The 26,455-nt window shown below is 43.0% G+C and overlaps 1 protein-coding gene across 11 annotated transcripts in view; it reads right to left on the reverse strand.

The window, feature by feature from the left end:
• The window catches only part of c6h11orf65 (chromosome 6 C11orf65 homolog), a 65,783-nt gene that overhangs the window by 15,727 nt on the left and 23,601 nt on the right, over positions 1-26,455 (reverse strand). For 9 of the 11 annotated variants that reach the window (XM_059646650.1, XM_059646648.1, XM_059646646.1 and 6 more), the window contains exons 3-6: positions 19,929-20,100; positions 5,119-5,211; positions 2,580-2,633; positions 682-897 (exon numbers count right to left, since the gene is read on the reverse strand). In XM_059646650.1, coding sequence (XP_059502633.1) covers positions 682-897; positions 2,580-2,633; positions 5,119-5,211; positions 19,929-20,100 — 535 coding nt within the window. Of the gene's footprint in view, positions 1-681; positions 898-1,976; positions 2,066-2,579; positions 2,634-5,118; positions 5,212-19,928; positions 20,101-26,455 lie in introns of those variants that run through there. The other 2 variants (XM_048532999.2, XM_059646647.1) reach the window with 2 other exon arrangements.

The following is a 26,455-nucleotide window of genomic DNA, read 5'->3' on the forward strand; positions in this document are numbered from 1 at the left end:
AAGCTGTCTGCCTGGCAATGATTTCATCTCATTGGAGTGCAACAGTATTGAACAAGATTCAACATTTAATAATTTTTCTATGTAGGAGCAAGAAAGTCCTCGATGATGTCAATGATTGCCAATTTGGGGATGATTCACTGTGCAATCTGGGTCAGAATCCTGAGTGGCAGACTGCATCTTCAGGATTTCCATGCGAATTTACATGTGCCCCACATCCTGAAGCTGTGATCAGCATCGGAGAGGCAATACTAGAGAATGCTGACAGCTCACTAACATATACCTGGGAGTAAAATCATAGCCTCAACAGCCTGCCTGTCACAGAAGTCAGAAACGCTCAGCTGTCACCATCTCACTGAAGGATGCATCTTAGATACCGTAACTGTCATTATGTATTTTAGATCCAATTACCTAAATTAAGTTATTCTGCACTCACCATCTTCTGCTTCTCTCCACTTCGGACACTAACAATATTACAACAAATGAAAAACCCTAAACTAATTTAACAATTCAAGTCATGTTTTGCCTAATAGTTGTACATTAGAATTTTATGCTAACCCAAGTAATATCTGCATATGTTTTAATATGTCTTAACTGTCAGTTAAATGCCCCATAAATTGAGGTCTTCTTGTAGGTTCGATATATACAGATTATTTCCTGCGTTTGTGGAAATTTAGATTTAACCTTGTCTGAAAGGCTTCTCCAATCATTATTCTCCAATCGCTTGTACCATCCACTGTGATCATCTTCCTTGTCTTTTACAGAGTTATGGTTGTGAATTTCTCTGGGTAGTTTCTGTTTGGCAGCATGATGTGTGTAATCTTTGGGACTGTTTGCACATAGATCCACAATTGGTCGATGAGTGAATATTTTGTAGTAGATTTTTGGAGGAAACGTTTCCTATAAAGCAGATAAGGAGAGAAAAAGATAAAAATAAGACTACTTTTGGTGCACTTTTCATGATTGCAAGACATTGAAAAGCACTTCAATTCAATGAAGTACTTTTGAAGCACTATCACTGTTAACCATGGTCATAAAACCCTCTGGATATTATTGATTTCTTTGTCGTTCTTTGGTATCACTCACAGTGATTGTAATGAGATCATTCGGGTGGATCTCACAGAATAGGAGTTCCCTGATTGGGGCTGTTAATCGGGTCTGATCAGGGACCCCTGGCTGATAGGATGTCTGACATGCCTGTTCTCGATCTATCACTCAGAACTAGTTTTGAGGGACCTAGAACAGTGTCAAGGACTTCCCACGTGTAAATAAAGGGTGACTTGTTGATGGGATACCCACCTCTGTGGAGTTATTTCAACTTCTACACCGGGGAGTTTCCAGTGAATGTTGCCCAACATATTAGAAGCCATGAAAGACATTGTATGTCATATAAATGACATTCTCATCCATGAATCTACTAAAGCTCAATATGATGATAGAATAAGGACAGTCTTGACTAAGTTATAAGATGCTGAGTTGAAACTTAGTAAATGTGAATTCTCTAAACTGATGATTAAAATTTTGCCCCATGTTGTTCATGCAACAGAAATAATGGCAGACCCTGAGAAGACAGGAGCTATCATGACATCCAACAAATACTACCTAAAAATATCAGGGACACCCCAATAGTTCATGAGAATGGTAAACCAGATGGGAAATTTCTTACTTCATTCAGCTCAAATTAATGAACCTCTCAGATAACAGTTGAAACAAGATCCAGCATGGTGTGGGAGTGAATATCAACTCCATGCATTTAACAGATTAAATGCTCATTTTGACCAAAGTCCTTGCACATCATGATCTGGTCACACTAATGATAGATGTATCATCCGCTGGTCTAGGATCAACAATACGAGGCTCACAATACCGATTCTAAAACAAAATCCCATGTGTGGCTCCAGGACAAGCAGAATACAGGAACAGTAACAGCATGGATTTATTGACCCAAATCATAATGTTGAGTAAAGGCTTAATTTTACCTTTATTCTAGGATAGCAACTGGTTTGTACAAAACTGTAGTGTCTGAGTCTGTAGGGCTCCAGAAAAAAATGGCTTCTTTTAGCATCATCTGTGTATAAATAAAGTTTACTCAGATGAGTTTGGATCTCATCTTCCTCCAAACAAGCAACTACTGCATACTTGGAGACTGGTGTACTAAGTAAGGTAATTTCTTACTGGAAAGATTAATCTTTACTAAGGTGAAGATGCAGGTTAGTGTCATGGCCTAGACTTGGCGGTGGTTATTTTGGCATCATGGGGCATGTGAACGTGTCATCCTCCTACAACTGGAATGTCAAATTGCCAGACTTTGGGAATTGAAAGGCACTGCAAAAGTACATTAAGTGTCATTCTGCTGAACCAACATTGTTCAACAGCATCGGGGCATTGTCAGACAAGATCTAATGAAAATGCCATGTAAATATTTGGCATTACATGTTAACATAATTTCAAGTCAACTATTTCTAAATAAATTAATTTCATGAACAAACATATGTACCATCCAAATTATTTCCACACCAATAAACTGGAATGGTCAAAAGTGCAATGTCCCATAAGTGCAAAAGAAAACAAAGCTCACTTACTCCTCCAAGTCTGAATCGGACATGAACTCCAGCAGCACCATCCAGCAATTCTGCCTGTGAATATGTACCAGCAATAAATTTCAATGATGCTATCTCAATTTTCTATAATCATCATCTGTATAGGTTTCAAATTTAACTGTGCAGAGTCACAATCTGTGTGCAAATTGTGACCATGTTTTATTTAAGACACAGAAAGCTATTACAATGCACAGAACCCCTGATCACCGAAAACTGAGAGACAGCGTACGAAAATGTAAACTTACCAAAGGATCTCGTGTCATTATTTATAGGTGGGATAATGGACAAGATTTGTATTCTGGATTTTGAGTCAGCATCCCAATTTCTGCATGATGCTGTGCAAACAGGAATGATAACTTTACACTGTGTGGGGAATAGTCAGTTTCATAGTGAATTTCCCCACATTTGCCAATTCGTGTCCAGAGTGTGTGTTCATTGCCAATTGCAGACAGGTTCTATTTCCCACCCAGCATCCCAAAATAGATTTTAGTTAATCTATTAATCCTTGTTGATGGGCTTATCTATTCCTATTCCCACTCCCACTCATTGGCAGGTAGCCCCACTGACTGAAACTATCCCTCCAGGAAAGTGACCTAGATAGCGGATGTTGCCAGCAAATGGAGACTTGGCTGCATGGATTCAGAACTGGCTTGCCCATAAAAGACAGAGGGTATTGATGAAAGGGTGTTTCTCAGGCTGGAGGTCTGTATCTAGTGGTATTCTGAAGGGATCGGTACTGGGACCTCTGCTGTTTGTCATAGAGTCATAGAATCCCCACAGCGTGGAAACAGGTCCTTCAGCCCAACAAATCCACACCGACCTCAGAGCATCCCACCCAGACCCATTCCCCTATAATCCACCTAACCTACACATCCCTGACCACAGGCAATTTAGTATGGCCAATCCACTTAGCCTGCACATCTTTGGACGGTTTATGATATGCATAAATGATGCAATGAAAATGTAGATTGGTGGGTTAGTAAGTTTGCAGACAATACAAGGATCAGTGGAGTTGTGGATAGAATAGAAGATTGTCAAAGGATACAGAGGGATATAGATCAGTTGCAGATATGGGTGGAGAAATGGTTTAATTTGGGTAAGTGAGGTGCTGCACTTTGGGAGATCAAATGTTAATGAAAAGTATGCAGTTAATGGCAGGACTCTAAACAGCATTGATGGACGGAAGGATGTTGGGGTTTAAGTTTATAGCTCCCTGAAAGTAGCCACGCAAGTAGATAGGGTTGTATAGAATACATATGGCATGCTTGTCTTTATTGATAGGGGAATTGAATACAAGAGTAAGAATGTCATGTTACAGCTTTATAAGACTTTGGTTAGGCTGCATTTAGAGTATTGTATGCAATTCTGGTCGCCACATCACAGGAAGGGTGTAGAGGCTTAGGAGAGGGTGCAGAAGAGGTTTATAAAGATGCTGCCTAGATTAGAGGGTATGAATTATAAGGAGAGGCTAGAAATACTTGGATGTTTTCTCCAGAGTGGCAGAGGCTAAGGGGAGACTTGATAGAATCTACAAAATTATGAGACGCATAGATGGGGTTGACGGTCAGAATCTTTTCCCAGAGTTGAAATGTTTAATCCATGCATTTAATGTTAGAGGGGCAAAGTTCAAAGGGGATGTGAGAGACAATTTTTTATACAGAGAGAGTGGTAGTAGTCCAGAACACACTGCCATGGGTGATGGTGGAGGCAGGTACAATAGAGGCATTTAAGGGACTTTTCGATAAGCATATGAATATACAAGGAATGGAAGGATATAGATCAATGGCAGGCAGAAAGGATTTGTTTCATTTGGCATCACGTTAGGCACAACATTGTGTGCTGAAGAGCCCATTCCTGCGATGTACAGTTCTACGTTCTATGTTCAGACTGCCTGATGACATGCATGTGCATCTGTACACAATCTAGTCCAGCCCAGTATCTTCCCACTTGCCCACTGTCTCTTAACCCACCACTGACTAATATTGTACACAGTATTTGCACACAGCACTCTGGATATGGTCTTCCCAGTGACCTATATAAGTGAAGCATAATTTCCTTCTTTTGCATGCAATTCACCTCACAATAAACAATACCATTGTATCAGAGATAATGGGAACTGCAGATGCTGGAGATTCCAAGATAATACCATTGTATTAGATTTCCTAATTACTTGTACTGCACACTCGCCTTTTGCAAATCCTGCACTAGGGCATCCAGATCCCTCTGTAATTTCTCAGCATTTAGATTGTATGATAATAGAATGAAATCCTGCCTCCAGTGATTTTTTTATTCCACTCATGAGATATGGTTGTCACTTGCTAGGCCAGCATTTATTACCCATTTTCTGCAGCCCTTGAGAATGACATACAAATATTTTACAAGCAGGAAATCACCACAGGACGGTGTGAACCAGTCATTAGGACAGCAACATTTCAACTCCCACCTAATTAAATCACCCTGCTTGCCATGTTTTCTGGTCTTGTAGGCCCCAGAAAATCTCCCCACTCATGGACTTTCTTACCTCGATCGGGTTAATACATTTCATCAAAAATCGAGGGTTTCCTTGTCCTCTGAAATTAATCATATTCTTGAAATGCTTAAACAGCTGTGTATCCTGCAAACAGCAAAACAAATTTTCTAAATATCATTTATAACCTCAAAAACTAAATACAAATTCCTCAAAAAGGAGCAAATGTTTCATATTTAAATTGCATTTTATTATTGAGGTACATATGCAGTTGATGAATTTTAGTCATTGGGATTTTTTAAAAGATGTGATCTTTAATTTCAATGGGGCTTTTACCAGATGCTCACTGCAACCACTGTTAAGATATACAGAAACCATGGGCAAGAATTTGGATAAAATTTTCCACAACTTTGAGTGTTATATTTAATGGTGGGAAAGGTGGGTAAATATGGTGAAAATGAAAAAAAATCAGAAACTCAAATGTCAAGAAAAAATATTTTCTGATTTTCCACTCAATATTTTAAACAGAGAGTTCAGAACCTAACTAATAAGAGGTGATTATAAAATGTGAGGCTGGATGAACACAGCAGGCCAAGCAGCATCTCAGGAGCACAAGGAGCTTTTGTGCTCCTGAGATGCTGCTTGGCCTGCTGTGTTCATCCAGCCTCACATTTTATTATCTTGGAATCTCCAGCATCTGCAGTTCCCATTATCTCTAATAAGAGGTGATTACCTTATTTCGATATACCTCCACTTGGGGGAAAATGGTGGTTTAATAGTGATGTCATTGGCCTCATAATCCAGAACTCCAGGCTGGATCATTTCTCAGTGAATAGGCTGTTTGGTGATAAGTTACAGGCCATCAGCCGGTCTGAGATAACTAAGTGTGAAGCTGGATGAACACAGCAGGCCAAGCAGCATCTTAGGAGCACAAAAGCTGACATTTTGGGCCTAGGCCCTTCATCAGAGAGGGAGATGGGGAGAGGGTTCTGAAATAAATGGGGAGAGAGGGGAAGACGGACCGAAGATGGATAGAGGAGAAGATAGGTGGAGAGGACAGTATAGGTGGGGAGGTAGGGAGGGAATAGGTCAGTCTGGGGAGGACGGGCAGGTCAAGGAGGCAGGATGAGGTTAGTAGGTAGGAAATGGAGGTGCGGCTTGAGGTGGGAGGAGGGGATAGGTGAGAGGAAGAACAGGTTAGGGAGGCGGGAACGAGCTGGACTGGTTTTGGGATGCGGTGGGGGAAGGGGAGATTTTGAAGCTTGTGAAGTCCACATTGATAGCATTGGGCTGCAGGGTTCCCAAGCGGAATATGAGTTGCTGTTCCTGCAACCTTCGGGTGGCATCATTGTGGCACTGCAGGAGGCCCAGGATGGTCATGTCGTCTAAGGAATGGGACGGGGAGTTAAAATGGTTCGCGACTGAGAGGTGCAGTTGTTTATTGCGAACCAAGTGGAGGTGTTCTGCAAAGTGGTCCCCAAGCCTCTGCTTGGTTTCCCCAATGTAGAGCTTTGCAGAACACCAGGGTTAGTCAAAGGTGTCATTTCATTCCAGTCCAGGGGGTCTGTCAGTCAGGCAAGTGCTAATCTGAGAATCAGTGACTTTGCAGTCAAGAATTGGGCCACACTCAGTCCTGAAGGTCAAGTCCAGTTCACTGACATCCAGTTAGGTTTTGCAAGGGACACTCAGCTCCACACCTCATGCCAGCCTTGACTCAAACATGGACAAAAGAGATGAATTCCAGAGATGAGGTGAATATGGCTGCCCTTGACATTAAGGCCATTACTGACCAAGTGTGGCATCAAGGGTACACTAGCAAATCTGCATTCCCCATGGCTAATCCACCCAGCCTGCACATCCCTGGACGCTATGGGCAATTTAGTATGGCCAATCCACCTAACCTGTCACCTGAGGGTGGAATCTAGTGGTCCCTAGTGCTGTGAGGCAGCAATGCTAAGCACTGACCCAGCTGCAAAATCATTAGACAGGGTGGCACGGTTAGTCATCTCAGCTCTAGGACACATCTGCAGGCGTTCCTCAGGATAAAGTCATAGGTCCAATCATTTTCAGCTGCTTCAGTGACTTTTCATCCATCTTAAGTTAAGAAGGCAGCTCATACTACTTTCTCAAGGGCACCTAAGGATGAGTAATAAATGCTGGCTTAGTCTCACAAATAATTCATTTATAAAGTGCTGCCAGTCTAGGGATCACAGGTAGGTCAATTGGATTACTATGGAGACACAAGTCTGGAGCTAGTTCATTCTCAGTCAGGACTATTCTACCAAATCACTCTTAAGAGGCGTGACGATTTGGACATTAACAGTAAGGGACCCATTTATAGTGTCCTGGGGAAAGCAGGTATCTCAGGTCTGGGATGACTTGGTTGATAATGGAATGATAACAGTGGGAAAAAGAAATTCAAGATAGAAGGACAAGATCTCAGGAGTATCAGAGGAGAGGGGAGTCTTGGAGTGGAAATTTTCACAAGCCACCATCACTCTGGCCTCTGCCTAAGCATTGCATGGCAATTTGCAAAGTCATGTGTTCAGGAGGTAACTTGGCTATATAGATAGTTACAGAAAGGGACTGAACAGAAACAGGGAGTCTGAAATATAATTAGGGACAGCAACACAAAAGAAAACATGAAGAATGAGGTGGGAGGGATGGAACTAATCATTCTTGATCTCAGGTGGAGTCTACAAGTCGCTCACAGGGGCACTAAATTGAAATAGTTCCATCTTTACAAGTCAGCTGCACAATACTGGTAAAAAAAAATAGCTGTTAGCACATACAGAGTGAGCAGATTAAGTTACAGATTTTCTGTTTGTGAGTAAAGTATAATTCTTTCAATTTGGGGCCCTTCTAGGGACAATTGCATAATCATACATCTACTGATTCAGTAATGACACCCTGGTATCAAATTGCAAATAATTTGGAAGGTCATTCTTCTCCACAGTACGTGTTTTAAAAATTATAGCTTCAAGCGATCATGGCCGTTACATAGTTTGCACTAATTGTTTGCTTATAATGTCAGATTTACTCATCTGATCAGTCGTAAACTTGTAAGTTTCACCTGGGTTTGCTATTTCTGACTTAAACTTTATACCTGACACTGGAACAAAACACTTCAGAACTGGCACACTTACATACTGAGAAGCTTAAACGTCGCTTTATTGACAGGACGAGTAGCATGAATATTTTCATATTAAATAATCTATCTGGGTGAGGTTACCTACCTCAGAACTTCAGACACCATCAAATTGGCTTCCTTGCAAAGGCCCCACTCGCATTACATCAGGGAATAACATGACATTTCACTGGGATTGAAATGAGGGCACGACAGAAATGTTGTTCTCTTTCTGACATTGCCCTTGGATTGTTGGCTCATGGATCTGATATAAACCTCACTTATTGGATTCCTTGTGCCCTTGTTTCACAGACAAAGACGGCACTTAAGGACAGAGCAGTTACAATGCTGTCATCAAGTCCAGCAAGCACAGCAATGTTCATCAGCTGCATCACACCTCCAGAGGCAAGAGCAGTGTAAAGATCCACTGAGAAGGTCAAGCAGAATCGCTATAACCTACACCTACAGGCCTCACCCTTATTTTCTACAACTCTCCAAAGCAGTACAGATACAGACAAGAGTACAGGGTCATCATCATTGAGCTGTCATCTGCTGGAGTAGGATTTGAATTTACAAAGAAGGTTTGACCGTTCCATCCCATTGGTCGGCAAGATTACAGCTGCTTTTAATTTTTATGCCAGCAGTTTGTTTCAAGGAGCAACTGGACATGGGTGTGGCATCTTCCAGTCCTTGATCCACAAATGCATCCATGATATCAATTCTCCACCAATGCTGGGGTCCCTAAACTGCGGAAAAATATAAACTTCACCCATGGTACTTTAAGGCAACTTTGTCACCACCTTGTAGAGTTCATCAACGAAAAAGATTCCTATTTTATCAATATTCAACTTATCTGTGACCATTGATGCCTGATTTTGGAAGTATGCACCAGATATTCTGGGAGCTGCCGTCATGCATATGAGCAGGTTCCTGCCTTCTTCCAAGGTCTTTGTTCCATAAGGGATGGCTGCTGGGAGGCAAGAGCTATCATCTCCAAATATTGCTCATGAAACCTTTACAAAACCCTCAGACTGATGCAGAACAAAAATACAACTCTGTCCATACTTTCACCAATGGAAAAGACCATAAAGCCTCCTTACATTTTGATGCCTGGACAATTCTGGTACAGCCTGCACTACAGCCCAGAAATGGTGATCTGCATCATTGAATTAGCTTTATTGTCACGTACTCACATGAGTACAGTGAAAGGATTACAAGTCACCACTTATGGCGCCATCTTAGATTCAAAGGTACCTAGGTACAATCTTGAATGCAAATTCTGAGGGGAAAATATAGAAAAATAAAGGGATAAGTCCAGCATTACAGACATTCGAAAGTACAAAATCACTGTAATAAATTAGAAAAATAGGAATGAAAAAATTCAGAATATTAGTCCCCTAATAATAAAAAAAATTTTAAAAGAAATTAGCCGATTTCATGGCTCTGGGCTTGAGGACCCAAGCGGCCCCATTGGAATCCTGGGCCAGATGCCCATGATGCTGAAGAAAAGCTGCATGGAGTCACAGACTGACACCAAAGCCACCACAGGAATCCTGGGCCGCTGCTGGAGATGCTGAAAGAAATCCCAGGCCAGTCATTGGAATCCCAGGCCCACACCCTCCTCAAGGCTGTTGCCGAAGCTGCATAGTCGAAGAGCTCACCAGGACGCAGCCACAAAGAATGGCTGAATCCATACCATTTTCCGCTGAATCAGCCTATAGGAGCCTCCTTCCTTACCTGAAGCCGCCAAAAGAAGGTAAGACGAACTTGGTGTTAGAGAGAAAAAGATTAAAAATGGATGCATCAGGCGTGCTGATAGAAGCAGGGAGGTCAGCAGAGCAAACACTTCAGACCCTGCCGCCACGATCTTGACGCATTGATCATTGTGCCCAGCTGTGCCCTTCACAACTGGAGCTGACAAAGGGAATATTCTGGATGCCAATGAAATGGAGGATCAACTGAAATCTTCCAGGGATGAAATAGAGGACCAGCATCAGGATCTTTGCTAGGAAATCAAAAAAGTGCGCAATTTCAAGTTCACAAAGCCATAGAGAATCTAAATGAAACTCACTTCTGGGGGAAATGAGCTGGGTTTCGATTTAGATAGATAGAGTCATACAGCATGGAAACAGACCCTTCGGCCCAACCAGTCCATGCCGACCACATTCCCAAACTACACTAGTTCTACCTGCCTGCTCCTGGCCCATATCTCTCTGAACCTTTCCTGTTCACGTACCTGTCCGAATGTCTTTTAAATGTTGTAACTGTACCTGCCTGTCCCACTTCTGCTGGCAGTTCATTCCACACATGAACCACCCTCTGGGTGAAAACAAAGCCTCTCGTTTCTTTTATAAACCTCTCTCTTCTCACCTTAAAAATGTGTCCTTTAGTTTTGAACTCCCCCACTTTGGGAAAGACTGTTGCAATTCGTATTATCTCTCCCCCTCATGGTTTTATCTACCGCCTACACTCTGGCCTATTTTTATAACGCAAACCCTCCAGTCCCGGAAACATCCTGCTAAGTCTTTTCTGAACCCTCTCCAGTTTAATGAGATCCTTCCTGTATGAGGGTGACCAGCACAGGACACAGCACTCCAGAAGAGGCCTCAGCGATGACGTTCCGATTTCCAGGCTCAGAGGTCAGCGTGCTGAATGCCCTGTTAAAAACTCTGTCTATATTGAAAGAATTAAGCACCTGAACCCGAGATAATGGGAGCTGCAGATGCTGGAGAATCCAAGATAACAAAGTGTGAAGCTGGATGAACACAGCAGGCCAAGCAGCATCCCAGGAGCACAAAAGACGACGCTCCAGGCCTAGACCCTTCATCAGTCCAGGCCCTAAACATCAGCCCCCGTGCTCCTAAGATGCTGCCCGGCCCGCCGTGCTCATCCAGCTCCACACCCCGCCATCTTGCACCTGAACCCCCCTGGTCTCTCTGTTCTACAGCACTACCCAAGGTCCTATTTTTAATATATTAACTGCTCCCTTTGCCTGTGTTACCAAGATGCTATACCTCGCCTTAATCCAAATTGATCTCCCTCTGCCACTCCGCTGCCCAATGACCCAACTGATCGAGATCTCTTTGCAATCTTCGACAACCTTCTTCACTACCCACAAACTTACTAACCATGTCTCCTGTACGTTCTTCCAAATCATTTATATAAATGACAAACAACAGTGGGCCCAGTACTGATCCCTGTGGAACACTGCTGGTCACAGATCCAGTCTGAAAAACATCCCTCCACCACAATCCCCCTCGCTCTCCTGCCGTTAAACCAATTTTGTATCCAACTGGCCAGCTCCCCCTGAAGCCCATGTGGTCTAACTTTATTAATCAGTTCACCCCGTGGAACTTTGTCAAAGGCTTTACTGAAGTCAAATAAACAATGTTTGTCGCTCTGCCCTCATCGATCTTCTTGGTCACTTCCTCAAAAAACTCAATCAAGTTTGTGAGACATGATTTACCCCTCACACAAAACCACGCTGACTATCCCTGATCATTCCTCGCCTCTCCAAACACATTTAAATCCTGTCTTTAAGAATCATTCAAACAAGTGGGCACGGTGGCTCAGCGGTTAGCACTGCTGCCCCACAGCGCTAGGGACCCGGGCTCAGTCCCACCCTCGGGTGACTGGCTGTGTGCAGCTTACACACTCTCCCCATGTCTGCGTTGGGTTCCTCCCACAGCCCAAAAAATGAGCGAGGTTAGGGTGGACTGGCCGCGCTAAATTGCCCCATAGTATCTAGGGATCTTCAGGCTGAGTGGATTAGCCATGGGAAGCAGAGAGATGGGTCTGGGTGGGATGCTCTTCAGAGGGTCTTTTCGTGATCCTACTCTCCCCCATTTAGTGTACTGGGCTTGCTTGATGCAATATTTGTCTGCTCCAAGTGCCTCCGTATACAGCCAGAGACAGCAGTTAATCACAGTGTGCTTGAAACGGAATGCAGTTAAAAAAAAATAGATTCTCTGAGCTGTAGGAGAGCTAGGGGCTGGATGGAACCGTGTAAGAGACGCAGCCTACGACATTAAAAATGTCTCTGATCCAGGGTGCTTTGTAAATTACAGGAGTTATGAGCTTTGGCAAACTATAAAATGACAACAGAATCGATCCATGAGAATAATAATCTTGCTCTCAGAACGAGGGAAACAGTGTGATGAGCTGGCAAGTCCGGTTAGAGATCTCACAGAACATCCACACAGGAGATTTGTTCAGCGTTCCAGGGGGTACAGGGAGAATGCATGTGGCCACACAGATCCATCCCATGAAACTTGACAAACGCCCTCATTGAGTCCAGGTTCTTCAGCATATGTGATCCTGACATGAGAGCGCATCTGCTGGGGAAGGAGGAGCCCACTCTCGTGAAAGCTATCAGGATTATCAAGGTGTGGGAAGCTTTTCTTTATTCATTCGCGGGATGTGCCATCACTGGCTGGGTCCAGCATTTCTTGCCCCGTCCCTAGTTGCCCCTCTTGAGAAGGTGGGGGTCAGCTGCATTCTTGAACCACTGCAGTCCCCAGTGTCCCTTAGGGAGGGAATGCCAGGGATTCTGACCCAGGGACACAGAGGGAACAGGGATATATTTCCGAGTCAGGATGGGGAGTGGCTCGGAGGGGAACTTGCAGGGGGTGGGGGTCCCATGTACCTGCTGCCCCTTGTCCTTCTGGATGGAAGTGGGTCGTGGGTTTGGAGATTTCTTTTCATTGTGTAGCTTTCAGTGGGTATTTGTATATGCTCAACTACAACCTGCTCAGTAATGCCCAGTTTGGGTTCTGCTGGGGCCACTCAGCTCTTGACCTCATTACAGCCTTGGTTCAAACATGGACAAAATGAACTGAATTCCAGAGGTGAGGTGACAGTGATAGCCCTTGACATCAAGGCTGCATTTGACTGAATGTGGCATCAAGGAGCCCCAGAAAAGCTGGAATCAATGGGTATCAGGGACAAACTCTCCAGTGGTTGGAGCCCTACCTGACACAAAAGAAGATGGTCGTGGTTGTCGCAGGTCAATCATCTTAGCTCCAGGCGTTCCTCGGGATAGTGTCCTCCACCCAACCACCTTCAGCGGCTTCATTGATAACCCTCCCTCCCTCGTAAGGTCAGAAGTGGGGATGTCTGCCGATGATTGCATAATGTTCAGCATCACTCGTGACTCCTCAGATACTGAAGCAGTCAGTGTTTAAATGCAACAAGTTCTACACAATATCCAGGCTTGGAATGACAAGTGGTAAGTGACATTAGCGCTGCACAAATGCCAGGCTATGATCATCACCAATAATGGACAATCTAACGACCACCCCTTGGCTTTCAAAGGTGTTACCATCACTGAATCTCCACTATTAACATCCTGGGGTTATCAATAACCAGAAACTCAAATGGAGTCACCAAATAAACACAGTAGCTACAAGACCAGGCCAGAAGTTAGGAATACTGCGGCAAGTAACTCACCTTCTGACTCCTCAAAGCCTGTCCATCATCTACAAGGCACAAGTCAGGAGTGTGATGGAATACTCCCCACTTGCCTTGATGAGTGCAGTCCAACAACATTCAAGAAGCTTGACACCATCCAGGACAAAGCAGCCCGCTTTTTTGGCACTACAACCACAAGCATCCACTCCCTCCAACACCGATGCTCAGTACCAGCAGTGTGTATTATCCATAAGATGCACTGCAGAAATTCACCAAAGATCTTCAGACGGCACCTTCCAAACCTACGTCCACTTCCATCTAAAAGGCCAAGGGCAGCAGTATTTGGGAACACCACCACCTCCAAGTTCCCCTCCAAGCTACTCACCATCCTGACTTGGAAATATATTACTGTTCCTTCACTGTCGCTGGGTCAAAATCCTGGAGTTCCCTCCCCAATGTCTTTGTGGGTCAACCTACAGCAGGAGGACTGCAGCAGTTCAAGAAGGCAGCTCACCACCACCTTCTTAGGAGCAACTAGGGATGGGCAAGAAATGCTGGCCAGCCAGCGACACTACATCCCACAAATGAATAGAAAAAAAGAATGGTAAGGAGCCCCTGGTCAGTCACAGTATATGTGGACATGATTATTTTTGCATTCCTTGAACTTTTCAGTTGCTGAATAGATTTTGTTTTGATCCAAATGCTTAGAATCTATGGGTGATCCCACTATCAAGTATCTACGATTTTGTAGGTCCACCTCACCTATCCTAAAAGAAAGCAGCCGTGAGACAAGGCACTAACACTACAAACTGCTAATGTTAAATCAGTTTTTAAGGTTTCAGGCAGCATGCGATATGTGAGTGTTGTGCAATGAAGTTTCTTATGATAGGCAGCAAGTTGAGGCAAGTCATGAGATGTCTCCTTTTTACCTTTCCATCAGTTAGTCTTTAACATTTCATTGTTCGCATAGACCTGTAAATTGCTCTTAAATGTTTGAGCATCCTATAGGTCAGCATTCAGCCTGAGAAGGACAGCACTTTGTGTATCTTCTCTTGACAGACTAATGCTCTTCAAGGGAGAGTGCACATATAAACTGCATTATACACCTCCCAGCCTTGAAAAACAGTATGCTCCCTTAAAAATATGATAAATAGAATGAAACTTTGCTTCCAGCTTTTTTTTTCAAATTCACTCACAAGATATGGTCGTTGTTGGCTTTGCCAGCCTTTATTTCTCATTCCTAGTTGACCTTCAGAAGATGGTGATGAGCTAAGAATTGCTACAGTCCATGTGCTGTAGTTAGGTTCATAATGCTTTTAGAAAGGGAATTCCAGGATTTTACCGAACAATACTGAGGGAATCGTGATGTATTTCCAAGTCAGGGTGGCATGTAACTTGGAGTGAAATTTGCAGGTGGCGATGCTGTTACTCTGGTCCTTCGAGACGGTCATGGGTTTGGAAGGTGCTGTTAAAGGAGCTTTGGTGAATGTCTGTATAGCATCTTGTATATTTCATACACTGATGTTACTGAGCATCTGTGGTGGATGGAGTGGATAACTGCCAATTAAGCAGAATATTTTATCATGAATAATGTCAAGCTGCTTGAGTGTTGCTGGAGTTGCACTCATCAAGGAAAGTGGAAAGTGTTCTATCACACTCCTAATATGTGCCTTATTGATATTGGATGGGCTTTAGGTTGTGTGGAATCTTCAATGATTCCATCTTCTCACTCACAAGCTGGGTATGTGTGGATGATTGTGCAGACTGGCCCTAGTAAAATCCCTACATATTGCTTTTAGCCTCAGGGATGTTATGTTAAAGTACAACATCTTGGCTGTAGTCATCATAATACACATTTCAAGGATCCATGATGTCTGATGTTTATGAGAGATAAACATTCTTGGGTGCCTGAACAGGCTGCTCATCTCTCCCCTTGATAAGTATTTTTTTCTATCTTTCCCTCTCACTACATCTTTGTGCATTCATGATTTCCAGCTTGGGTGGAGGGTACTTGCTCTTGGTTAGAACTGATGACTTGGCCAGTCATTTCCAAGGATAGTTAGGTCTAAAGGACCCAGGCTTTCCTCCAATGTCTTGTCCAAATGCATGCTCAATCTCTATATCTTGAATTTCTTCAGGCTTTGACATCACTGAAAGGGAAAAGGTGAAGGGGCAAGGCATCTCTGCACCATTTCAGTGCATCCTAGCCCCACCATCTCTCACAGAGAGGAAGAGGCACCTGCAATAAGGTCGAAGTTCTTAAAGCCCCTCTTACCTTGCCATTGACACAGTGCACCTATGGCTGTAGAAACGGAATACAAGTCTATGCAGACAAATTGTAGACACTGAGTGTGCTGACCCTGGGTCTTCATGGTGGTAGCCAGCTTATCCATGGAGGCATGCCAGAGCCAGCACCATACTGAACACGTTAGTGGACTCCTCCATTCTTTGATCCAGTTTATTGATTGGTTCAGACAAATTTTCCTGCTGTTTCTCCGCTTGTATAAGCATTTTGACAAAATAATTAATAGCCGAACCCATAGGATCATCCTCTACTTGAAAGGCCTGCTCTTGATAAGTTCCTCTTAGTTTCAAAGATCCGGGTGTTCATACTGAGGTAAAAATCTGTGAGCAGATGGACAGTGTAGGTGAAAGCTTTGCTACTGCATCCTCCTGTTCAAAGGTGCTGACGATTTCCTGTGCTGGATTGTTTGGAAGAATGTTGATTTGATACCACTACTGTCTAAGTAATAGGGGGAAAGAGAGAGAGAATTAGTTGTATAAAAGGGATAAAACATTTGAGTGAGTGAGCATTTGTGGTAAGAACAATGCAGCATGGCACAAAACAATGAAGCTTACTGAGGTGTTGCCCACCTGAAGTCTCCACATGCCCAGATAAGTAATTATGCTCAATTCTAGCCAAATATAACAGCTTCCCTTGATATGTTGCATGAAGCCTTACATTCGCCATTGACCAGCTTGTTTTTGACCACTCTGCCTGGCTAGGAGGCATTTTTCTACAATGAGATGAAAGGAGAGTTGAATGTGATGGAAGTGGATGAGAGATCCATTTATAGTGATGTAGGGTCAGGACAGGTGGTGACGTGACCCCAGCTTGTGAGTAGGAAGCACAGAGAGCAGGAAGGGTTAGTAATTCCTGAAGAGATGATGTGCAGAACCATTGAGTGGACATTTTGCCTGCAACACACAACTGTAATCCTGAGCCTAGGTGAGGGATGAAAGCAGTACTGAGTTTGAGTGAGCAATAGCAAAAAGGTAGAGGGTAAATATCACCCAGTGCAGTGCAGAGTCATGAACTTTCTTCCTGCACTATTGTTTGTTTCTCTTAACCCAGGACAACTGCACTGACCTGGACTGCTATCTCAGTCCAGGCTGGCAGTGTTTGTTGATGTGACCTCCTTTCCACTACCCTGTCCACCAGCACCTCCAGGTCCCCTTTGGTGAAACAAGACATTAGCTTCCTGTTCGGGGCCACATCCTAAGCAATGATGGTCTAACACCACACTATTATTCTATCAAAAATGCTGCCAGATCCGCCAAGTTTCTCAGCACTTGCTGCTTTTATTAAAATCAAACCCCTCATTCAAATCCAGTCTATTTAAAGAATTTTAAATGATGCAGCAAGTTTATTCAATGAGTCATCTCATAGAAGCCCTAATCTGATCTCCAGTTTAGTTTACCTCAATGAGATAACGAGAGTGTCACAGTTGACCTCAGCACACAAGGAAAATCATCACAGTTCCTAGTCCTGATCTGTATCCAATGACCCTTGCAAGACGTAAGATGAAGAAAGGATCAAACTTGTCCAGAATCACCTCCATAGGCAAAACATCTTTATTTTAGCCAGTACTGATGCATGCATAATAGTCATTTGGGAAAGCACGTGAAGGTAGTTAGCACTTATATAACTACCCAAGAAAATTCTTCATGCTTTTAGAAAGCAAATGAGAAAATTGGTAAGAAGTTCTTCCACTCCCTCATGTTGCTAACATATTTTAACAAACAGAACAGTAGAGTCAAAATAAAATGCAACAGGAAAATTCCAACAGCATTATTCATTGCACTAGTGAATTGAGTGAATTCCTGTGAATTGACACTAGATGTCAGCATATTGTTAACATTGCTCTTCAGAAGTGCTGCACTGTACCTTGCTGTTTCAACTAAAACTCGTCATGCCTTGGTTAGTTGGGTTCAATGCAAATCCATTTTTACAAATTTCTATATCTGACATACAGATGCTCTCTGTGTTCAAACACAGCAAGACCTGGACAATTATTCAAGTTTGGGCTAATAATTGGCAAGTAACATTCATGCCCTACAAGTGCCAGGTAATAACCATCTCTAACAAAACAGAATTTCACCATCTCCCCTTGATATTAGATTACCACTATCACCAAATTCCCCACTAGCAACATCTCAGGGATTAGCACTGGCCAAGAACCGGACCGGACCAGTAGTTTAAGTACCAGAGCAGCACAAACCTGGCAATTCTGCAGTGAGTAACCACACTTCCTGTCTCCCCAAAACCTTTCTACAATCTAGAAAGAGTGCATTCACTAGCGGTGCAGTGTGGCAGCAGCATGTACTATGTACAAATACATTAGTGCAACTCATCATGACATTTTGGACATCACTTTTGAAAAGAGCAACCCTATCACCTCGAAGGCCATGGGCAACAGAAGCATGGGAACACCAGCAAGATCTCTTCCAAGCCACGTATGATTTTGACTTGCAAAAATGCTGCTATCCTCAAATGTCACGGTGTCAAAATCTTGCAACTCCCTTCCCAACGGTGCTGTGTGTGTCCCTACATCCCAAGGACAACTGTGATTCAAAAAGGGAGCTCAACACCCCCTTCTCATGGATAATTAAGGTGGGCTCAGCCAATGATATCCATGTCTTGTGAACTAATGAAGAAGAAACACTTTCCAATGCACAGCCAGAAGAAATTATTGGTCTGCTGCCCTTAGAGAACGGGTTAGTACTAATTGAAAACCATTAAAGATTTTCAAACCTGGAATCAGCGAGGGTGTAAAAGCCAACTGGAAACTGGAATATTCTGACCCTGATTCTGTTGTCAGAACCACAATTACAATTTATTTGGTTGTCAAATGCCTGAATACTTATGCATCATAGTGGATTGCTGCTGTAGAATTAACTATTGTAGTTAGTTACTGGAAGTAGGCTTCACAGACCACCTTAGAGAAAATACTCAGTCACACTACTTGGCATAATTCAAATTCAATCAATTAATCTGAAACTATTATTGATTGTCATTAAAACACCCATCACAAATCCCCTTCAAGGAAGGAAATCTGCCCTGCGATTTGGTCTAAACGGTGGTGTGACTCCAGATTGAAAGCAATGTGGTTGATTCTTAATTTGTCTCTGAAATGGACTAACGTGGCATTTAGTTTAAGAGCAACTGGGGATGGATACTAAGCGCTGGCCTTGCTAGAAATGCCCACATCTCATGAAAGAATAAAGGTAAAAAAGACCCGCAAAACAAAAAAATCCTCTGACTTACCTTGATCAATCATATGTGGAAAAGAACAATTTGCTGCCCTCAGTTTAAGGAGATTAAACATTTATTTAAGGAACAGGTTACAAACCTGTTGTTAACATGGATAAAAACAAAACTAACTCCCAAAATACATTTAACCACACTACTTAAACATCATTACTCTCATTTAATGGCATATTTTGTAGGAATTGAACACACTGGCAGAATCACACGTCTGATAAAATGTTGTAAATAAACATTAGTCTAACCTGTTTTAAAATGTGTTTTACCAACACAACACACAACAGGGTGGTACCATAACACCCATCCACACCTTATGCAAATTATTCAGCTGTATACTCGGAGGAACATGTGTGTAAAACTATTTTTAACATAGCCTTCCTGACTGTTTTCAGTCTTGCCAAACTTTAAGGTCTTCAATGGAATTGTTTCTGTTTCAAAAACATATTTATTTTACAAATGCATTTGCACACCTGCAATTTACTAAATTGCCCTTTAACTTTTGAGAATTTGAGAAATACCTTGAGGAAAAGAGAGAAAATTTGAATTTACATTGCGCCTTTCACACCGTTAAGATATCGCTAAATGCTTTATATTTTGTAGTACTTTTGAAATTTATCATAATAATGTATGAAAACATGACCCAGTATCAATTAATAAATTAATAAAATGTGTGGTTAATGCAGATGAAAAAACAGCCTAAAACTGCTCAGCAATTTTGTGCTTCCTGTTACTCCCCACCCTACACTGCCGTTTGCCAACTTAGCACAAAGTTAAACTTACGATGTGTCTTCTCCATGCCCTTTGGATTACTCTTGCTGAATTTTCTGCCAAAGCTTCTTGCTGCTTTTTAGTTAGAAAGCTCTCAAATTTTAAGGACTCATTGGCCAACATCTCGCTGTCTGCGAGGCTGTGTTCATCCTCACTGCTGGCATCTGGCAAATATGCATCGATACTTTAAACAAAAATCACAAAATTTAACAAGTTAATTCATGAAATAGTAAATATTAGCTCGGTTTTGACACACAAGTATGAAACAGGAGGCTATTCAGACCACTAGCTTTCAGTATTTTATCTTAGTACCAATGTCCTACCATTTCTTCATAAAACCACACATCATTTCTATTTAAATAATATACACTGCCCTTGTGAAGGCCAGAATTGAACTTCCCTCCTCTACATAGCTAGACAGTGCTAACATACCTTAACTACTCACTGTATGAAATATTTTTTCTCACTTCACATTTGTTTCTATTGCAAGTCTCGTTAAAAAGGTGCCCTTTAATTTTTGATCTGTTACAACAGGAACAATTTCTCCATTTCTGCTTTATCCAGACCTCGCTTAAATTCCATCAAATCTCCTGAGTTTTCTCTTCTCCAAGGAAATCATCCTAACCTCAACAACCGTTCCATGTAATTGAAGTGTCTCATCTCCAAAGTTGTTTCTGTAAATTTTTTTTGGTGCTCTCTTCAATTCATTCACTCCCTCCCCACAGTTTGGCAAACAGAACTGTACATACTATCCAAACAGAGACCTAACCAGTATCTAATGTGAATTCATCATAGCCTCTCTGCTCTTGTACCTGGTGTCCTTACTTAGGAAGTCTAGAGTGCTGTATGCTTTACTAATGGCTACCTGTCCTTCCAGCTTTAATGATTCATGCACACACCCAACCAGGACTCTCTACTCCTGTGTACCCTTTAGAATAATACCCTTTATTTAATACAGTATTTCTGTGTTCTTGTCCTACCAATGTGCGTCACCTCACACTTTTCAACATTGAACTTCAACTGCCACTTAACTGCCCACTCCACCATGTCAACATCCTTTAAGTTCTACATTGTCCTACTCGGTCTATAGTTCACCAAAATTTTGAGTCATAGTAAACATTGGAATTATCCCCTACACATGAAGGTGTAGATTATGATATATCGCAATTAAACTATACAATGCATTATCTTTTTGTTTGTATAAGAATGCAGAATCCACTCAAGAAGTGGAAAATATTACGTTCCAGTTGACTTAGTTTGGGTTTGCGCGCAGATAATGTCCATTTGAGGTACTATATAGAATGGAGTTTCAGGATTTGTCTAAGCAACAGTGAACAAATAGCAATGTAGTTCCAATTTGGGATAGTGTGTTACTCGGACAAAAATCTTGCAGGGAATGCCATTCGTATCTATCTACTGCTCTTGCCCTTCTGGGTGACTGAGGCTGCAGGTTTGAACAGCAATTATAAGAGTCTGAAGGGCAACCTGATTAAATTATGGGCAGCATGGATAAGATGGAAGTCGGAAACATGCTGCCAGGGAAGGTGGTGTAAGCAGATATTATAGCAACATTTAAGAGGCATTTAAACAGACACATGAACAGGTAGGGAATAGAGGGATATGGACCACGTGCAGGCATATGAGATTACTTTAGAATGGCATCATTGTCGGCGCAGGCATGATAGGCCAAAGGGACTGTTCCTATGCTCTGCTGGTCTATGTTCTATCATATGTTGTGTATTTGGTAAGCATAGTAGATTGCCATTTTAAGAAGCTAATCACGTTACATCACGATGTCGGCATCAACCATTTTGGGTGGAAAACAGGTTAGCCTAACTTTGTTGCCTGAAGAGTGAAAACCTCCTTAGTAAAGCACCTGTTGTAGTTAAACACTTTGGCTTCTTGGTTCTTCTTGTAATACAACACAAGAAGAAAACTGGTGACAAAGATAAAAACTGCTTCGAGTTCCATAGGTCAATTCACTGATTGTCAATTTAAAATAGAACTGTGGTCCTCACAGAAGATCTCAGAGGCATTTCATAGGAAGGAACATCAACAGAGGTTATCACTACACTGAAGCAGATGTAGACAGTAAGAGAAAAAATTGAGAACAGTGCAGAAAAATCCTGTCACAAGCTTCACCCTGAAGACAGTAACGAGGGAGTAACCAATGCCCTACTCAACGGAAGTGTTTTGACATGTTTTAGCGGTATAAATGTGGAAAGAAACAGGCAGCCTCAGGAATACTGCATCTTGTTGTAAACAAGGGGAGGTAAGGTAGTGCTAATATTTTCATGATACATTGTGCTATGCAGCTGTTGCCATTTTAAAATGAATATAAAGTGGTGGGAAATTTTGTATCTGTGGGACTGCACAATGAAAACATGGAAAACCTGACCGCCTACAGAGAAAAATTCTATTATTTTGCCCAAGTTAACAAAATTGAAGCAGGTATAGATGGCTCTGTATTCCTGATTATTATGGTGACAGAAACTTATAAATCCCTGGTGAATCTGGTACAGCTAGAGAAGCTGGGTTCCAAAACTAGTGAAGAAATAGTAGAATCCAACAGGGCCATTTTTCACCAAAGCCATTGCTGAAAGGTTCAAATTCCTCAAACACAATCAGCATGATGGTGAACTTACCTTCCAGTTCATAGCAATTTTGAAAGAAGTTAGGAGAATTTTGGAAACTTGGAGACAATTTAAATACGCTGTCAAGTCAGACTGATTTGCATTTTAAGATGTCCAGAAATGATTACTAATGGAAAGGAAGATAGACTTAAAGAAAGCACTACAAATAGCAGTTTCAATGCAAGTCGCAGCCCAGGAAGCTCAACAACTAAGCTCGAGCATGAGAATTTACAAAATGGCAATGGCAAAGATCACAAAATGGTGGCTGAGAGATGATCACCCACACAGACTCAAGTGCAGAAAAGCAGGTCATGCAACAGCAAGTTGCTGGACTAAAGAAGCCGTATGCATAAACTGCAGGAATAAAAGACCACAATGAATGGGTGTGGTTGAAGGAGAAACATGAACAATATATAAGATAATAAAATGGGAGGCTGGATGAACACAGCAGGCCCAGCAGCATCTCAGGAGCACAAAAGCTGACGTTTCCGGCCTACAGCCTTCATCAGAGAGGGGGATGGGGTGAGGGTTCTGGAATAAATAGGGAGAGAGGAGGAGGGGGACCGAAGATGGAGAGAAAAGAAGATAGGTGGAGAGGAGAGTATAGGTGGGGAGATAGGGAGGGGATAGGTCAGTCCAGGGAAGACGGACAGGTCAAGGAGGTGGGATGAGGTTAGTAGGTAGGAGATGGAGGTGCGGCTGGGGTGGGAGGAAGGGATGGGTGAGAGAAAGAACTGGTTAGGGAGGCAGAGACAGGCTGGACTGGTTTTGGGATGCAGTGGGTGGAGGGGAAGAGCTGGGCTGGTTGTGTGGTGCATTGCGGGGAGGGGACGAACTGGGCTGGTTTTGAGATGCGGTGGGGGAAGGGGAGATTTTGAAGCTGGTGAAGTCCACATTGATACCATTGGGCTGCAGGGTTCCCAAGCGGAATATGGAGTTGCTGTTCCTGCAACTTTCGGGTATATAACAAAAGTACAGAAACTGAAGAGTAGGTAGAAAATCTATACAGTACAAAAAGGTCATGACAAAAGCCCAGACTCTCAGTCTGAAGTGGGGCTGTTACTAAACATGCCGGCTGTTGCTGGTGACACCAGCCTATGCTGGGTCAATCCCTTATTAATGGAAAACCAAGAAAAACTAAAATGCACAGTGGAGCGGCAGTTTTGTGGATATCTGAAAGCATGTATCAGAAACAGCTCAGCCACATTGCGCTGCAAACCTCAAAAAATGTGCTAATAACAGATACAGGTGAAGTGGTGCCTTTAAAGGGTTGTATCAATGTGAATGTACAGTTATATGGTCATTCATAAAATTTGTTCCTACATGTTACCAAAGGAAATTTTCCAACTTTATTGGGAAGAGCATGGTTAGAGAAAAATCAAACTCAATTGGGCTGAAATAAATTGGATGTCATATTCTGAGACTGGTCTATCACAAATTCTGAAAAAAAAGCAAGCCATTGTTTTCAACAGTGATCTGGAAAGCAATGAAAATATTTCTGTTAAATTAAAAGTCAAAAGTAAGATTTAAGCAAGACATTGCAAGGCTAGTCCTGTGTCTTCTGCAATCAGACCAAAGGTCAAAGCAGAATTAATGAGGCTTGTCAAGACAGGAGTCCTTGGATCCATAAATGTAAGTATTTGGGCCACACCTGCCGTGCTAGTGTTTAAGAAAGATTGATTGGTACCCACGAGCAGCGATTGTAAGGTCACTATTCATCTTGTGCTGTGTGCTGAGCAATATCTTTTGCCTTTAATTGATGGGCTATTTGCTGGGCTAGCTGGCGGCCAGCTTCTAAATAAAGTTGACTTCAGTCATGCCTGAGTTACAGAAATACTTGACAACTATAACACATAAAAGGATTATTCAATTACAAGAAACTTCTATTCAAAATCATATCTGCAACTGCATTATCTCAACATGCTTTGAATCAAATTTTAAGTGAATTGGAAGGGATCCAGGGTTACTTAGACAATATTTTCATTACAGGGAGAAATGAAAAATAAAGCATTTCAGCAATTTAGATGCTAATCTACAGAAAACTTAATTAGTACAGCCTTAGAGTAAGGAAAGACAAATGTAAATTTTTAAAATTGTCCATTGACAATACTTAGGCCTAGTCATTGAAGCTAAGGGACACACAAATGACCTTCAAAAGTAAAAGCCTTAACCGAAGCACCAGCACGTAAACATGTAAACCAAATCCTATATATTTTGAACTTGCTAAATTAATATGGTAGGTTTGTCCCAAATCTTACAATAATTCTCAGGCCATTATACAATTTATTATGCCAAAATAAGAATTGGAAACGGGAAGATCAATGTGAACATTTATACAAGTCAAATAGGTTTTATTAAAATCAGAAGTCCTGATCTATTTTGACCCAAAATTACCATTGCAACTACTATCTGTTATAGATTGGGAGCAGAGATAATGGGAACTGCAGATGCTGGAGAATTCCAAGATAATAAAATGTGAGGCTGGATGAACACAGCAGGCCAAGCAGCATCTCAGGAGCACAAAAGCTGACGTTTCGGGCCTAGACCCTTCATCAGAGAGGGGGATGGGGAGAGGGAACTGGAATAAATAGGGAGAGAGGGGGAGGCGGACCGAAGATGGCGAGTAAAGAAGATAGGTGGAGAGAGAATAGGTGGGGAGGTAGGGAGGGGATAGGTCAGTCCAGGGAAGACGGACAGGTCAAGGAGGTGGGATGAGGTTAGTAGGTAGCTGGGGGTGCGGCTTGGGGTGGGAGGAAGGGATGGGTGAGAGGAAGAGCCGGTTAGGGAGGCAGAGACAGGTTGGACTGGTTTTGGGATGCAGTGGGCAGGGGGGAAGAGTTGGGCTGGTTGTGTGGTGCAGTGGGGGGAGGGGACGAACTAGGCTGGTTTAGGGATGCAGTAGGGGAAGGGGAGATTTTGAAACTGGTGAAGTCCACATTGATACCATATGGATGCAGGGTTCCCAGGCGGAATATGAGTTGCTGTTCCTGCAACCTTCGGGTGGCATCATTGTGGCAGTGCAGGAGGCCCATGATGGACATGTCATCTAGAGAATGGGAGGGGGAGTGGAAATGGTTTGCAACTGGGAGGTGCAGTTGTTTGTTGCGAACTGAGTGGAGGTGTTCTGCAAAGCGGTCCCCAAGCCTCCGCTTGGTTTCCCCAATGTAGAGGAAGCCGCACCGGGTACAGTGGATGCAGTATACCACATTGGCAGATGTGCAGGTGAACCTCTGCTCAATGTGGAATGTCATCTTGGGGCCTGGGATAGGGGTGAGGGAGGAGGTGTGGGGACAAGTGTAGCATTTCCTGCGGTTGCAGGGGAAGGTGGCGGGTGTGGTGGGGTTGGAGGGCAGTGTGGAGCGAACAAGGGAGTCACGGAGAGAGTGGTCTCTCCGGAAAGCAGACAGGGGAGGGGATGGAAAAATGTCTTGGGTGGTGGGGTCGGATTGTAAATGGCGGAAGTGTCGGAGGATGATGCGTTGTATCCGGAGGTTGGTAGGGTGGTATGTGAGAACGAGGGGGATCCTCTTAGGGCGGTTGTGGCGGGGGCGGGGTGTGAGGGATGTGTTGCGGGAAATACGGGAGACGCGGTCAAGGGCGTTCTCGATCACTGTGGAGGCAAAGTTGCGGTGCTTAAAGAACTTGGACATCTGGGATGTGCGGGAGTGGAATGTCTTATCGTGGGAGCAGATGCGGCGGAGGCGGAGGAATTGGGAATAGGGGATGGAATTTTTGCAGGAGGGTGGGTGGGAGGAGGTGTATTCTAGGTAGCTGTGGGAGTCGGTGGGCTTGTAATGGACATCAGTTACAAGCTGGTTGCCTGAGATGGAGACTGAGAGGTCCAGGAAGGTGAGGGATGTGCTGGAGATGGGCCAGGTGAACTGAAGGTTGGGGTGGAAAGTGTTG

Source organism: Stegostoma tigrinum, chromosome 6 (assembly GCF_030684315.1).
Source record: "Stegostoma tigrinum isolate sSteTig4 chromosome 6, sSteTig4.hap1, whole genome shotgun sequence".
In the NCBI taxonomy this organism is placed as follows: domain Eukaryota; kingdom Metazoa; phylum Chordata; class Chondrichthyes; order Orectolobiformes; family Stegostomatidae; genus Stegostoma; species Stegostoma tigrinum.